This window comes from Alligator sinensis, unplaced genomic scaffold (assembly GCF_000455745.1).
Source record: "Alligator sinensis unplaced genomic scaffold, ASM45574v1 scaffold59_3, whole genome shotgun sequence".
In the NCBI taxonomy this organism is placed as follows: domain Eukaryota; kingdom Metazoa; phylum Chordata; order Crocodylia; family Alligatoridae; genus Alligator; species Alligator sinensis.
Genome location: NW_005842856.1, coordinates 4,240 through 19,412, shown reverse-complemented (window position 1 = coordinate 19,412; position 15,173 = coordinate 4,240). Strand labels below are relative to the sequence as shown.

Sequence of the window (15,173 nt, the reverse complement as noted above, 5' to 3'; positions counted from 1 at the left end):
GACTCGCCGTTCCGACGTTCACCCAGTATCCTTACAGTGAATTCAATTATGAGTTTGTTTTGTTTTGTTGCTGTTTCCTTTCTTTACAGGCCTAACTTCAGCAAAGCAGTAATCTACAGCCGCTCGATTGTGAGATCCGTCGAGCACCAAACTGCGGTTCCTTCGAGTCAACGGAGTGACGGTTATAAAGGAGACACCGAGGCAGTGAATGTCCGTCGGCTCAGGACTTGCCATGGCGCTGCTTCTCTCTCATTTTTACTAAGTATTTTAATTGGCATTGTCTATTATAGGAGAAGACGGATGTCCCATGGTAACTAATAAACGAGGGGAGTCCCAAGCAGATGTTCTCCAATCAAACGATGATTAATAGTTGTTGTTATATGTTTAAGTTATTGTATTTTATAGTTTGTTAAAAAGACCGGTCTGTAAAATTGTTTGTTTGTATATATACATGTTGGTTGCTTAAGCTTCGCCAGGTCAGTGAATCCTGAAACAAAAATTCTCTATAACATGCTCATGTGTCTAAAATTCCAGTTGTGCCATCGGCAAGGGGGCATGTCACAACCCAATGATTTTGGTGCCTCGGCACGATGGAATTTTCCCGCCACATGAGAGCCTCTTGCACAGCAAAGGTTTTTCTGCTGCAACAGAGTTGCAAGAGAGTTCCCGCCATTTGAATGCAAATTTGTGTCCTGCTATTGGCCAGTTCTAAATTATTCCTACGTGGTGGCTAGTAACCGGCTTCCTAGCCATTTAAAATTTCGTGCGACTCCTGTCCAAGTCGGAGAACTTTGAGCATGCTGCAGAGCTCTAAAGAGATTTGACTTGCGGCTAAGCTAATCGATAGACTGATCACCTATTGATTCTTCTCCCCGTCGCTGAGCGCAATCCTTCGACGTACCCTTTCCCTGCCGGCTTAATTTGTGGACGGATTCGCTGGCCTGAGCCTTGCCAGCTGGAGCAACTCTCGGAGTTGTTTAAGCAACCGACCTACCTGTGTCGCGGCTACAAGTGGCGTAAGTAAAGCTCTTTGCAACCAATACGCGTTGTCTGCCTCTCCATTCACCAGCCTGGCCACCGACTGAGTAATTTCTAAATCACCTCGAGTCAGCTCTGGCCGTCCGAGGCAGTGTGGTGCTAAGCAGTAGGGCTGTGCAAAGTTTTGGTTTGTGATTCGATTCGGAGAAGATTTGTCTTGATTTGGAGGCCGAATCTCCGAATCTGAATTTAATTAGGAGAAACTTAAAAATTTCCAAATTGATTCAGAGGCTCTGAATCAATTTGGAAAAGATTTGGAGGTGGTCTTTCAGGCGAAGAGAAACTGAGAAGAGGGAGGGGGAGCAGGGGAGGAAGGACTGACATCTCTAGCTGGCCAGTGACTGTGATCTCTCCCTGAGTTCCCTTCCAATCACAGTGCTCTGGAGGAGGGGCATAGAAACAGCATATAAGCCTCTGTCTGCAGGCTTTCTGTGCCTTTTGTGAGCTGTTTCTACCTGAGAAACAGTGTCTGAAAGTTACTGGACTGGCTTGGCTTCCTAGTCAGTCTCCTATTTCTTTTTGGTTTTGGAAATGATTGGATATAGCTTAGGTTACTAGCTAGAATCCCTCTACTTATCCATTTCTTTCAATTTATATTTTTTCTTTGGTTTTTCCCTCCCAAAACTTTTTAAAAGAAAGCTGTGTTTTCCCTGGCAGTGTGATCCAGCACTGTGCAGGGAAGCACACCTTACACATTCACACACATACATTATAGAAGAAGTAGTCAGACATTCATACAAGAAGAAGAGATTATAGTTATTAATATTATTATAGTTATTAGTTACATACAGACTAAAAACAACACAGAAGTTAGATTAATACAACACAGAAGTCAGACACAGTCATAAAAGAAGAGATTATATTAGTTGCACAATACACACAGAACAGTAAACACAACACAGAAGAAGTCACAGATTCAGATTAACATAACAGAAATCAGAGTCACAGAAGAGATCAAATGATATATAGTTATTATTAGTCATACCTACAATCATACTACAGACAACACAGAACTCAAATACAGATTAACACAACACAACACGTCAGAGAGTCATAGAAGAAGAAAAAGAAGAGGATAGATATTTTAGGTACACTACACAACAACACAGAACAGCAAACAAAACACAACACAGAAGAAGTCAGACAAAGTCAGTCATATTTCAGAGAAGATGACGACATATATTCTATTATTAATTACACACAGGCACATTTTCAAGCACAGGAAAGATTAATATGAAGCATTCTGGGAAGTCAGGTGCCAAGTCTTCTGGAAGGTGAGGGAGAGGGGCCAGAGTGGGTAGGGCTAGAGGTAGAACTCCAAGTTCCCCACCCTTGCCCAAACATAGATGCATCCTGTTTCCTGGCACCCATGAGGCTTCTGCTGCCGGTGGAAGCAAGGAGGTAGGAGCAGTACCTGTCCCTGCACCTACACCACCTCCCCTAACTCCAGAAATAGGCACCAGCAGCAGAATAACAGTCTCCTCCACCTCAATTTCATCTGCCAGCATGTGCCTCCCACTGCCAGAGGAGGAGTTGGATCTGGAACCAGGGAACCTGAGCGCCCTAGCAAAAGACATTCTGGCGGCCGAGGGGGAATCTGACTTTGTGCTCCACACCCCTCAAAGTTCCCCTAGATCCAGGTCTACTTGTCAGGAAGTAGCCTCAGAAGAGGCTGAGGAGGGAAGTGGCTCAGCTGAGACAGTTCTTCCTGCTGTTGTGCCTCTGCCTGCTGAGGAGGGGGATAAAGCAGAAGCCCCACCCTCAACCCAGAAGCAGGGGACTAGTGTAATGTGGGATCATTTTGAGGTGGCAGATGATCCCAGGTTTGGTATCTGCCAGTACTGCCGAAGGCAGATCAGTCGGGGCAAGATGAAACACTTCACCACCATGGCAATGCTGTTGCATCTCAGGAGGCAGCACCCCCTTGCCCTTCTTCCTCCTCAACCTGGCACCAGTGCAAGTGTGCCCAAAGGGAAGTCCTCTGCTTACTCCAAAGACCCCATTACCCCAAAGCAGAGGCAGGCCACCCTGGAGTGGTGGGGAAAAGCTGCAAATTGAGGGGGGCACGTTGCAAGGGCAAGCAAGATCACCCAGAGCACTGGGGAGATGCTTGCTCTGGATAGCTAGCCCTTCTCCTTAGTTGAGCAGCTAGGATTCAAATGGCTCATGATGCTTGTGGCCCCATCTTGCCAAGTGCTTGCACGCACCACCTTTAGCAGGATGGTGGTGCCCTCCCAGTATGAGGCATGCAGGGAGTACGTGAGGGAGGAGCTGCACAAAGCAGGGCCGCAGGTGCCTTGCACTTCACCTCCAATATCTGGAGCAGCCAGGGTGGAGACAACGCCTACAGGGGTGGCTCGTTGGGCAGGGAGAGCTCACCCGCAGGTTCATGGTCACCGGAAATGGAGCCAATATTGTCAAGGCCGTCTGTGATGCCAACTTTCTTGTCATCCACTGTGTGGCACACAGGCTGCACCTCATAGTCAGGGATGCCTTGGAGGGGGACAGGGCTGCCAGGGATGGTGCCATCACTACCTCCCAGCTCATTTCCAAATGCAAGAAGGTGGCGGGCTACTTCCACCACAGCATCAAGTGGGGCAAGATGCTGCGGGACAAACAGACAGAGCTGAGCATCCCGCGGCACAAAATCATGCAGGATGTGGAGACTTGGTGGAACTCCACATACATGATGCTGGAAAGGCTGGTGGAGCAACACAAGGCCATCCATGAGATGGCCTTGCTTGGGGAGACTGGGATCAGCAGTCCCCTTAACAGAGCTGAATGGGATACCATCTCCCAGATATTGGTGGTCCTCAAGCCCTCAGCACTGCCGATGCTCTCCTTAGCCAAGTGATCCCTGTAATGAGGGAACTTGAGAACCAAATGGAGAAGTTCCAGGAGATCAGTGTTCCTGGAAGGGGCAAGCCGCTGTCACCAGGCATGCAGGTACAGGTGAGGCGGCTGAAGGAGGGCATCAGGAGACGGCTGGATCTCTTGTGGTCCAGAATGGTCCACATGCTGTGGGGCATGTGCGACCCAAGGGTGAAGAGGAGCATGTGCACTGACAGCACCAAAACCCTTGAACACTGGACACAGGTGCTGGTAAAGAGAGTCAGGGAGGCAAAAGGACAGAGGCAAGGGGATGTGGAAGAGGGGGATCCACTTTCCCATGCCAGCACTCCCACCACCAGCACCAGCACCTGCCAGTCTCCTCTATCTCACCAACTGCCAATGTGGGCCAAGGGCATGGCTTCAATGCTGGGGTCCAAGTGCACCAGACCCCAGCCTCAGGGAGGAAGCACTGAGGCTTCAGTGTCTACTCTATCTCGCTGAGGACGTGGAGCTGCTGGACTGCGACTCCTTGGCCTACTGGGCAAGCCGCAGCCAGATGAGGCAGGATGTGGCTATGGTTGTCTGTGAGCACCAGTCCTGTCCACCAACCAGTGTTCCGAGCGAGAGGGTGTTCAGCATTGCTGGGGATGTTGTGACACCCCATCGCACCTGCTTGGATCCTGGTTTGGTAAAGCAGCTGGTGTTCTTGAAGATGAATCTGCAGCTGGAGTTCCCCAAGCTTCACTTGAAGACACACTGAGTGCCACCCTCCTCACTGCATCTGTACCTATTTCCATTTTATTTTTTTATACCACTTATTGCCCCACTCTCAGAGCTGGAGGGGGCACTGGTGATGAGGTTAGGTGCTTGTTTGAATTTACAAACCACTTTTCAGAGCCGAGCCTATGAACTTCACTTCAGCAGCCTCCTAGGTAGTAGGTACAGAAACCCATGGAATTCTGACACACTGCAACCTGCCAGACATCTGACTCCCCAGGTGCCTCTGCACTTTTACATGCACTGCTACATCCCCTTTCCCCCCCCTCCTCTCCCCCCCCAGCCTGTCCCTCACCCCCTGACGCCTCCATTTCCAATTTCACTGACTGGCTTTCTGGCCTGCATTGCACGCCAGCCTCTGGCTTCTTTACTATTCCTTCCATCCAGGAACAGCACATGGACACAACAAGTGCAGGTGCTTCCTCGGCCTGACGATGGGTTTTTCAACCCAAAAGCTTGCTAAGATATATTTCTCTAACTATTCTCTAACTATTTGGGTTTTTTTTTAAATAATAAAAATATAAACATAAAAACACAACACAAGTTCCCAGGACCCTCTACATTTATATCCTTGAAACTTGGCAGGCGTTGTGGTCTCAGCAGGGGCTAGCTTGCTTGCAGTTTTCACCCCACTGTGGCTTAACACACACATGTGACATGATTTTTGCTTTCATGACTTAGGTGCAGGGGTTTCTGGGAAACTGCACCTCAATCTCTTTGAAACTTGGCAGGCTTCATGCCCTCAGAAGTAGCTACCGTCTTTGCAAATTTCATCTAAATCAGCCAAAACAGGACAAAATTATAGATATTTCAGTGATTCCCATTATACTCTATGGCCAAAACTCCATATCTCTCTGAATCAGCACCAAATCTTCTGAAGACAATTTGGTCAAATCAATTTGGAACAGCGATCTGAATCAAATTGCTGGCCTCCAAATTGGCCAAATCTTAATTGAATACTTCCCTATTCATACAGGCCTACAAAGCAGCCCCACACCCACCAGGACCTGGGAAAAAGATTTACTATGAAATAGCTGTACCATTAACTATGACCACATGGACTTCAAAGTTTGAGAAAGGATGGAACTGAGGGGACGCTGTTCCAAAATGCAGGCTCCTATCACTGAAGAGAAAGGAGAATGTCAAGCATTAATTTTGCATAGCCTAGCCACAGAAGGCGACTGCTGTACAACTGAACATGGCTGACCTCTATCTAGTAGGTAGGATGCATCTCTAACACACACACACAATACTAGCTACAGAATATAGCTGTGATTTATTACCTCCTCCACAGGATGCTGAACAAGGAAAAAAATCTGTTTCCCTCCATCGGTGAATGATGGGCTGGTAGAAGATGAACTGCACTGTACTATCAGCAGTACCGCCGTAGTGAACCTGAAAAAATGTAATGCCAAAGGTAAACGCACCAAACATAATAGCATTAATATCCTGTAGAAACATTTTGCAGCAAAGATCTTGTAAATACAACATACTACATGAAATACTAGAGATATTTTGTAATTAGAAAGCAAGAGGCACCAGTGGAATAATGACTGTTGAAAGAGAGATTGAAACCCTGAATGAAATGGCACTTGCACAATGAGTGAGTCAGAATCAGGCACTTTTACACATGGTCTGGGGGTGGGGAGATGCCAAAGCATCTTGTGTATCAGCATCCCTCTGCTTCACAATGGCACTGAGGGCACTTGAACTAAAGCCGATTCAACAAGCATTAATTTAATTTAAGTGCCCCTTCCACCATTTTGAAGTGGTGGGAGGCTGATACACAAGATGCAGGAGGCTGCTGGAGCGTGGTAATTGCTGTGCTCCAGCAGACTCAATTAATCAAGTCTGCTTTGACACGCTCTAATTAAAGCATGTCAGAGTAGCCTCCATGCTTGTGTACAGGCACCCATAGAATCATAGAAAATGAGGGTTGGAGGGACCTCAGGAGAACATCTAGTCCACCCCTGCTCAAAGCAGGACCATCCCCAACTAGATCATCCCAACCAAGACTTTATCTAGTTAATGTTGCCCTACCTGTTTTACAGCCTGCATTTTGTAATGACTGAGTATAAGGATTATAATTATTAGGTAACTTTACAGAAAGGTACTTCACAGAGGACCTGAACCTCATGATACCTGGAGATCAACTGCTGGGATATGCTAGGATATAAAACAAAGTATGTTTTTCCTACTTCACTCAAATAAAGGTTAGATGTTTCCAGGGAGCAGCTTCTTTAAAACAAAAGGGTTTGTACTCTACTGTACAAGCACAGGCCTAAAAAGGAAGACAGAAGGCTATAACAGAAAAATACACAAGGAAAAAAAGAACAGGCATAATTATCAACACTGTTTAACAGCCAGAAAAGAGAAAAATATTTAAACTACATCAACCTTCTACCATTAGGCAGATCAAATTCTTCAGTGTTTCAGGACTATCTCTTGTTTTGTCCACAACATGCTCTCTCCTTTTCTCATTCTTTCCTGTGATACTGTTTTAATTATAAACTAGCTGAAGGGTGGCCAAACCATGGCTCTTGAGTCACACATGGCTCTTAGGCAGTTTAAATGCATCTTCTGAAGGAAGAGTAGTAGTTAAATAACAGCATTCTTTTTTCTTCCTGTTCTTTATTTTCTATGTATTTATCTTCTTTGGTTTTTATTAATTATAAGAAGCCATTTAGCAAATTAGTATTTGAGTTGAGGTGTTGCACATAGACCACTGACTTGAGGCATCCACATCTTGAAAATATTTAATCCCGTGGCTCTCAGTCATGTCAAGATATTGGTTTGCGGCTAGAAAACTTAGAGGAAGTTTGGCTATCTTTTTCATTTCATTTCGAGTTTGCAACTGCAATTGGTCCTTGGCTGTGGCCAAACAAATTCACTAAATTTTATTGCATGATTGTGCTTTCTGTATCCTTATCCTGGGTCATCTGGACAGATTCGCTGGCATCATTTGGAATGCTTGAGTGCTAATGGTCCCAAAGGGTTGAAACAGGAGGTGAGGTTACTAGGCATAAGAACATAAGAAATGCCAAAATGGGTCAGACCAATGGTCCATCTAGCTCAGTATTCTGTCTCCAACACTGGCAGAAATGGATGCTATAGAGAGAGAGAACTAAACCAAATGTCTCTGTAGTGATCTATCCCCTACTAAATACCTTCCCTGGCATCCACCATTATCGAGAGATACCAGAGGACACATCTTCAACCATTCTGTTCAATAGCCAGTAATAAATATATGAGTTTATCCAGTCCCTTTTTGAACCTGGCTATGCTATCTGCCTCCCCCTCATGTGGCCATGAATTCCATAAGTTAACTAACATTGATTAAAAAGTACTTTCTCTTGTTAGTTTTAAAACAGTCACCTACTAATTTCAGCCAGTGCCCCCTAGTTCTAGTATTCTGGGACTTGGTGAACAACAGATCCTGTTTACTTGGTCCACACCCTTCATGATTTTATAGGCCTCTGTCATATCCCCATTAGCCTTCTCCTGTCAATACTGAAGAATCCAATCCTTTTTAGTGTGGGAACTGCACTGTGCCCCTGATCATTTTTGTTGCCCTTCTCTGTACTTTTTCTAGTTCTACTACATCCTTTTAAAGATATGAGGACTAAAACTGTGCATAGTATTTGAGATGTGGGCACATCATGGATTTGTATAATGGCATGATGATGTTCTTCATTTTGTTTTCAGTTCCCTTCTTAATGATGCCCAACATTTTATTAGCTCTTTTGGTTGCCACTATATACTGACATTTTAGAGAACTATCTATAAAGATTCTAAGGTCTCTGCCCGAGTTCTAGTTCAGAACCCAATATTGTGTATGTTATAGTTGAGGTTATTTTTCTCCAGGTGCATTACCTTGAATTGTTGACATTGGAATTCATCTGCCATTTTTTTTTGCAAACTCACCTGATGAGATTTTTTTTGTAGCTCCTCTCCATCAGCTTGGGACTTGACTACGTGGAATAATTTGGTATTATCTGCAAACCTGGAGATTTCACTATGCACCCCATTTCCAGATCAGTGATGAAAATAGGGACCAATACACATCGCTGTGGGACCCTACTTTTGACCCCCTGTATCTTACAAAGTGACCATAGGCATAGGGAAGTCCTGAAACCATTTTCTTAATCTCAGTGATGCTTCTAATCCTAACAGGTCTGAGGGGGCAGGTCTGCCCTGCCAATGTGATATAGCAGCCCCCTATTGTGGGAAGTGTATTTTCCCCATAGATGGACAGAAACATGATCACAAACCACAGTAAGTCCCGATTTGCATGAAAAGGGAAGGCGGAACACAGAAATGCTGTAGAATATTGCAGGGGCTACAAGAGTTCTAGTCCACTGAGAGTGCGCAGGTCTTTTCTAATTAAACACTGATGTAAATTCCCAACAGAAAAAAAATACAGCTGTAGCAATACAGGTTCCTCAGCAAATGGGAGGCCTCTTGTATGGATTAATATCATTTAGTTTTGTATGTCAGAAACAGGATATCTAATTCCTTGTGCTGGGATAGTGCATTAATCATACTCTTCAGAAAGACCTTTCTTAGCTCACAAAAGCCTAGTGTGCTCCTGGGATAAATGCAGTATCATGCTGGAAGTCATTAACAACAGTCTCTCTAATTTGAGCTCACCAAAATTATATCACTGGGGAGAATTTACTCTTCCTCTTTATTTTAAAGATAAACAATACTGTTTAAACCAAAAAGATCCACTCAGCTGTGCAGTCTTAGGTGGAATGTGATAAATGAGAAGAGAGATTACACAGGGTTTAGCATAAAGGGGGAGGGAAAGGTTTCACATCAAAAGGAAGGAAGGCATAATAGTCCATCTCCCCACAAATTATCCTTGTGTGTCTGTATGACTGTCTGTCTTTTCTGAGACAAAGGAGATGCAGATCTTTTCCAGAGAGAAGTAGAAGTCACCCGACTAGCCATGACAACTACACGGGTGGGAAGGAATCACAATGAGCTACAGATACAAACTAGATACTTCTTAAATGAGCAAGGTGAAAGAATCAGAGGCAGCAGTGTTTATTTTGTTTAATGAGAACTATAAGCATGGGAAGAACAGGTATGTGCTGATTCCATGCAGCAAAAATCTCACCATGGTTTTGTCTGAAAATTTGTTAAAGCTGAAAGCCTTGATCCATCAGAAAAACATCAGAGGTTGCCTAAGCTACACAACACATGCTGACTCTAGGGCAGGTGAAACGCATCAGAAAACAGGTTGGCTTGCTGCATGAGGCTAACTTCCACCCTCATGTGCTAAACTGAAGGACTGGGAAAATTGTGAACCTGCCCTACCCCTATATTTACCTCTTCCAGACCTTACTCAGGTGCTGGGAAATACTAGCTTCCATCAAAAGAGAAAATAATGTTTTTTAAAACACTAATTAGAAGAACCCTTTAACTGCTGCTTATTTGTTGTGCAGTCTCTTGGGACACCATTAATGCTTAAACCAAGAAAATAGCATTTACTACTACATTGCTATTAAGTTAACCACTACTTAAGTGAAAAGTATTAAAGGCCAGGCAGCAGATGAGATGATAATTTATATTCTCAAAGCCCACTGAAGTCTAATAGGAACTGAGGGAACTCAGGATGCCAGAAAAGTGTCCAGCACCTGGAAGGAAAAAGCCCTAACAGAAGAACACCATGATGTTTTGCAAAGATGCAACCAAATGCATAGGTTCAGTTTTGTCCAGCAGAAATCAATGCTATACTTACTGATTGATGTTTTCCCGCTTCTCGGAAAGCAAAAAAAGGGCCCCGGCAATCAATTCTCACCTGCATTTGTTTATTTAAACTGTTTTTATAAATGATCTCTCAAAGTCAAGCCCATGCTACAGCATGGGTGTGCACCAGCTGCTCAGTTCTCTGATGAATTAATACATTTTGGCTCTGATAAAATAGAATATTAATTTGGTAATAACTGCAGGATCCCAAATGAAAACCAACAAATAACCTGAGTTTTGGAGCACAAAATTAGCATAGCATTTTGAAGCAATTAGCATCTTCTTCTGTATCATCTAGCAGCAGACTAAGATATCATGCTTTGCCTCTTCATTGTACTGATCCATCCCTTTAGTTTCAAACAAAATTAATCCACAAAATTAAACACAAACAAAAAAACCTGTTTGGCTTTGGCACCATGCTATCCTGCTATTTATTTACATTTCTTGTAGATCACAATTGTGTGACCTGCAGGACTGAATTACCATGTTTACTTTGACAACTGTGGTGTTAAATAAACTAGCCATAATGAATTCATCTTTACCTGCTCTTCAAACAGTTCTTGCTGTGAGAGAGAATGTTATACCATAATGGCTGCTTTCTATAATATGCACACACTTTATAGGTTTTGTGTATGTGCATACACACATGAACGTGTACTGAGAGATTATCTTTTCTTTTTCTGTATAATCCAAACCACAGGGTATATTATCTTTTGTCCTGTCAAGTTTGATCTGGTCTGTTATGATCTCACTCTGTTTTCACCATCCCTGCTGTAAAAAGTTCTAAAGGATTTTTACCTTCATCATCACCACAGATGCTTTTGCAAGTGCCAAGTCTCAGACCATCAGATTTGATTTCTTATAGTAGGCTGAATAGTAGGTTAAACCCTTATATAAAATAACAAGCAACAAAAAAAGAGGAAAAAGAGCTATCGACATCTGGCATATGCAATTTTGACTTTATGTTAATAAAAACCAAAAAAAAATGGCAATACTCTTTTGCACAATACTTTCCTTTCTACAGTTCCAGAGTTTTAATATTCCTAATTGTATGTAATGACACTTTATGTTTAAAGTTAACTGGGGCACTTAAGGAACTATTTATTCTTTATATACGAAGTAGAAGTGGGATTTATACAAGGAAAGAAACAATTTAAGGGGGTAATTTAAATAAAATTAAAAGCAAAAGTCTACAGACTTTTAGAGATTCTGGATATTTTCAAATTAAGAGTATAGACAGGACAACAGAACAATTCCTTAAACTTGTCTTCTTCCCTTTGTATGTAGCCACTGAGCAAGGGACATGAAGTACTTGCATGGCCCACCTTTGGCTCCATCCCTTTCAATTTTAAAGATCCCTTTGGACAGGTAGAGCCTTGCTGACAGAAGAAAGCTTCTTTTGGTTCCTGTCTTTGCCTTTTTTTTTTTTTAATGTCAGAAGATTCTCCATAAAAAAATGACATAAAATGCCTGCAGTTCACCAACAACTGGGCACAAGATTTTTGTAGATCATAGACACTGACTTCATGGGTGCTTCAGGATTCAAGCACCCACTGAAGACTATTAGTGGGTGCTCAGCAATTACAAAACACATTGGGTGAGCTGGGTTGAAGTAATGCACTGCCTCTTCTGGGCATGCGTGGGGCTCAGCGCGGGAACACAAAAATATGGCACCCGCTGGCAAAAACCAAAGTCACCGCCTGTGCTGTAGGCCATCTACACACTCATGAACAAGTGGTCAAGCTTGAACTGGACTGAAACTACAATTTCATCAGATTACTTTCTGCAATTATTAAATGCACATTTTAAAGCTTATTTAAACCAAAGCTTTCCACAAAACCACAAGTTATCAGGTTCAAGTCCTTGCTTGAATTTTATTACTGAACCCAAGCAAAGAATTGGTGGGAAAGTGAATTTAAAAGGGTGAGACAGGAAACTGTACTGAAGAGCCTACATTACACAAAAAAAATTTGAGAAAGTAATTTTTGCATTTGCAATATGGAAGCAGAGCTTTTTGTTACAAGATCATGTAACTCAAATCAAGATGAAAACCAAGAAAAGCAGAAAAATACCTGTAAAAGTCATTAGCAGATATTCACTAATTCTGCAATAGTTTCCAGGATGCAGTTTTTCTTTGTTAGAAAGTATTTATCTTGGGGAAAATGTGTCCTTGTTCAGAGGAATAATATGCCTTAGGATTTACTTAAATCCAATTTGAAAGTTTAAATGTTTAACAAGTTTTTGCTGACCCACATATTCCTCCCAGTAATGACTGGTTGAACCCCAGAAGGTAAGGAATTTGGAAATGGCTGAACAAAAACCAGGCTACAGGCTCACTAGATGGACTTTGGTCGGCAAAGCTAATACATACTATTTAATTGCAATTATTCATTGTACTGGACATAGCATTGTACTTATAAGAGTATACATAGCATAGTGTTTATGAGTATTACGTGGATTAAGATTCTATGAAATCCAAAGATAATAACAACATTGCATTAGACACCATACAATCAAATAAAAAATACAACTTGCCCTAGTGATTATTGTGCATATAGATAAAATTATGCTACTATATTCTGCACAGTATTCTGCTACTATATCTTTACTGCTGGTTACAGCAGATGAAAAATATGAACTAGAAAATAATGAGGTTCTAGTGCAGTGATTCTCAAACAGGATGCCAGGTGCCAGAGGGTGACACACAATGCTAGCACTGTTAGATGCATCAATGTGATTCACAAGATCAATTCAGAGTTTTCAAATCAAAATCCATGGTTGTGGTCTTTCTGAGTTCTTTGCAACAGAAAGATTGTTCTGTTATTTTTCTGTAGGCAAAAAAAGAAGTGAAAAAGAAGAGCTGGCATTTTCCAGGGGGTACTTGAAGTCTATCCAGGAGCGTCTCAAGTCTAAGAAGGTTGAGACTCACCATTGCAGTGTTTTATTACTTGAACTCTTTAATATTAAAAGTAGAAAAATAAAATAATATTTGAGGTACAAAGCTATGTCTATAACTTGACTTTTTGAAAGACACGACTCCATGACATTTGCCATTTTTCACTAAGACTATCTCATAATTTTTCCTAAAAGTTGTCCTGGCAAACTATAAACGAAGAACTAGACTATTTCAGAAAACACGAACAACAATCTAAAGTCAAGATTAAGACTGGATTTTTCTCAACCAGACATTTTGGACTTGATGAAAGAATGACTGGGTGAAATTCTATGGCTGTGTTATGTGGAAAGTCAGACTAGATGATCTGAATGACTTTATTGAAGATATTCTTTTCCACATTTACTCTGACACAAGGTAACCGACTAGAGATGACTATAGCAGTATGTATGATTTGAAATGAGCAGACATGGATAATTTCTGTATTACAATCATGTCTGGGAGGCTGGCTCAATTGTACTAGGTGTTATGCAAACATAGCTGAAGGCTGACCCTTCCCTGCAGTCCTTCTATTGCTCTGTCTTTGTAGATAGTAAGATAGAGGGGAAGCAGAAGCACAGATGACTTATCTGAGATCACATAACAGGTTCTTTAGATTCCCAAGTTGCCTGAGTTATGTCCAGTGTTTTATTCAGTAGGCCAGACAGAATAGACCTTCTCTGCAATTTAGTTATTCTATTAAATTAGATCTATAAGTAGGGATGTACTCCATTCACAGGGCCAGCTGATTTTTTCGTGGTGTCTTCATGGTCCCAGACTGATTTTTCACAGCTTCGACACAGCTCCCCACATGCCTCTGATCAGCTAAAGGGGCTGGGAAACCCACCCCCTGTTGAGAGATGGACTGCAGTGAGACCAGGAAGTATGTAATTGATACTTATACTAACTGCCGGGTGTTAACTTTCCTTGCAATTCAAGGAATCGCCTCCTAATATTTGCCCTCATTGCCCACTTACAGCCCTCCAGGAAAGGACAATCGAAACAGCAGGGCTCCAGTTTTTCATGTATGATGGTGATTTTCATGGGGCATGCCTGATTATATGTTTCCTGTGAAAATCATATAATTGTGAATTAATATATCCCCAACTATAAGATTAAGGACAAGCTTAAAAAAGCTTCTAGTCCTGGTGGTATATATTCTAGTATCAAAGTCAGCCTACATTGCTATCTCCATATTTCCAGCCATTAGACTGACCAATTTTACTGCACCATCTCCTGCCCCAAAATCCAAGCACTGTATTTATTTCATTTTGTAAATACTTTTGTGAAGATGCCACTCAGTTTACAGAAGAGATATGTGCATGATTTATACAGAACTGGACCCCAAGTTTCCTACAGGCCATAGCTTGGTCACCATTGGGACAAACGGGAGTATATCAGCATCACCATGATGCAAATTCACTACATTGTCTAATTAATTTTGGCTGACTTTTGCCAGGCCCCATTCCCCAAAAGATCACTTCCCTCCTGAATGGCTCCCCGCTAATTTCTTGTGTGCGATCATTTTCCAGCCACCTGAATTGAATGACTTTTGTATATGATGTATCTAGTCAATTTTTTACCTCTAGCAGCAACATCCAGTCCATTTAGTCTTTCTCCCTTTTAGACAGCTAGCCTGTTAGTTCTTCCCTGTTCTCCAAGATCTCTATTGTTCCCAGAATCAAAAATCTCTGGTAGCTTCCTAGCTCCTTAAGTCACATGGCCACCAACTGCTTCATCTGCAAGATGGCAAGTTGGATTGGTTATGAGGTTATGAGAAAGTTAGGACTTCTGTTCTGTTAGAAATTCTGAAACTGAAAAAAAAAAATCTTCCATTTCA

The 15,173-nt window shown here is 42.3% G+C and overlaps 1 protein-coding gene across 1 annotated transcript in view; it reads right to left on the bottom strand.

The window, feature by feature from the left end:
- LOC102382681 (ADAMTS-like protein 1) overlaps nt 1-8,130 on the bottom strand; it is a 211,481-nt gene extending 203,351 nt beyond the window's left edge. Inside the window, exons 1-2 of the mRNA XM_006035591.3 lie at nt 8,092-8,130; nt 5,931-6,042 (exon numbers count right to left, since the gene is read on the bottom strand). Coding sequence (XP_006035653.2) covers nt 5,931-6,042; nt 8,092-8,130 — 151 coding nt within the window. The remainder of the gene's footprint in view (nt 1-5,930; nt 6,043-8,091) is intronic.
- Between the last annotated feature and the right edge of the window lie 7,043 nt (nt 8,131-15,173).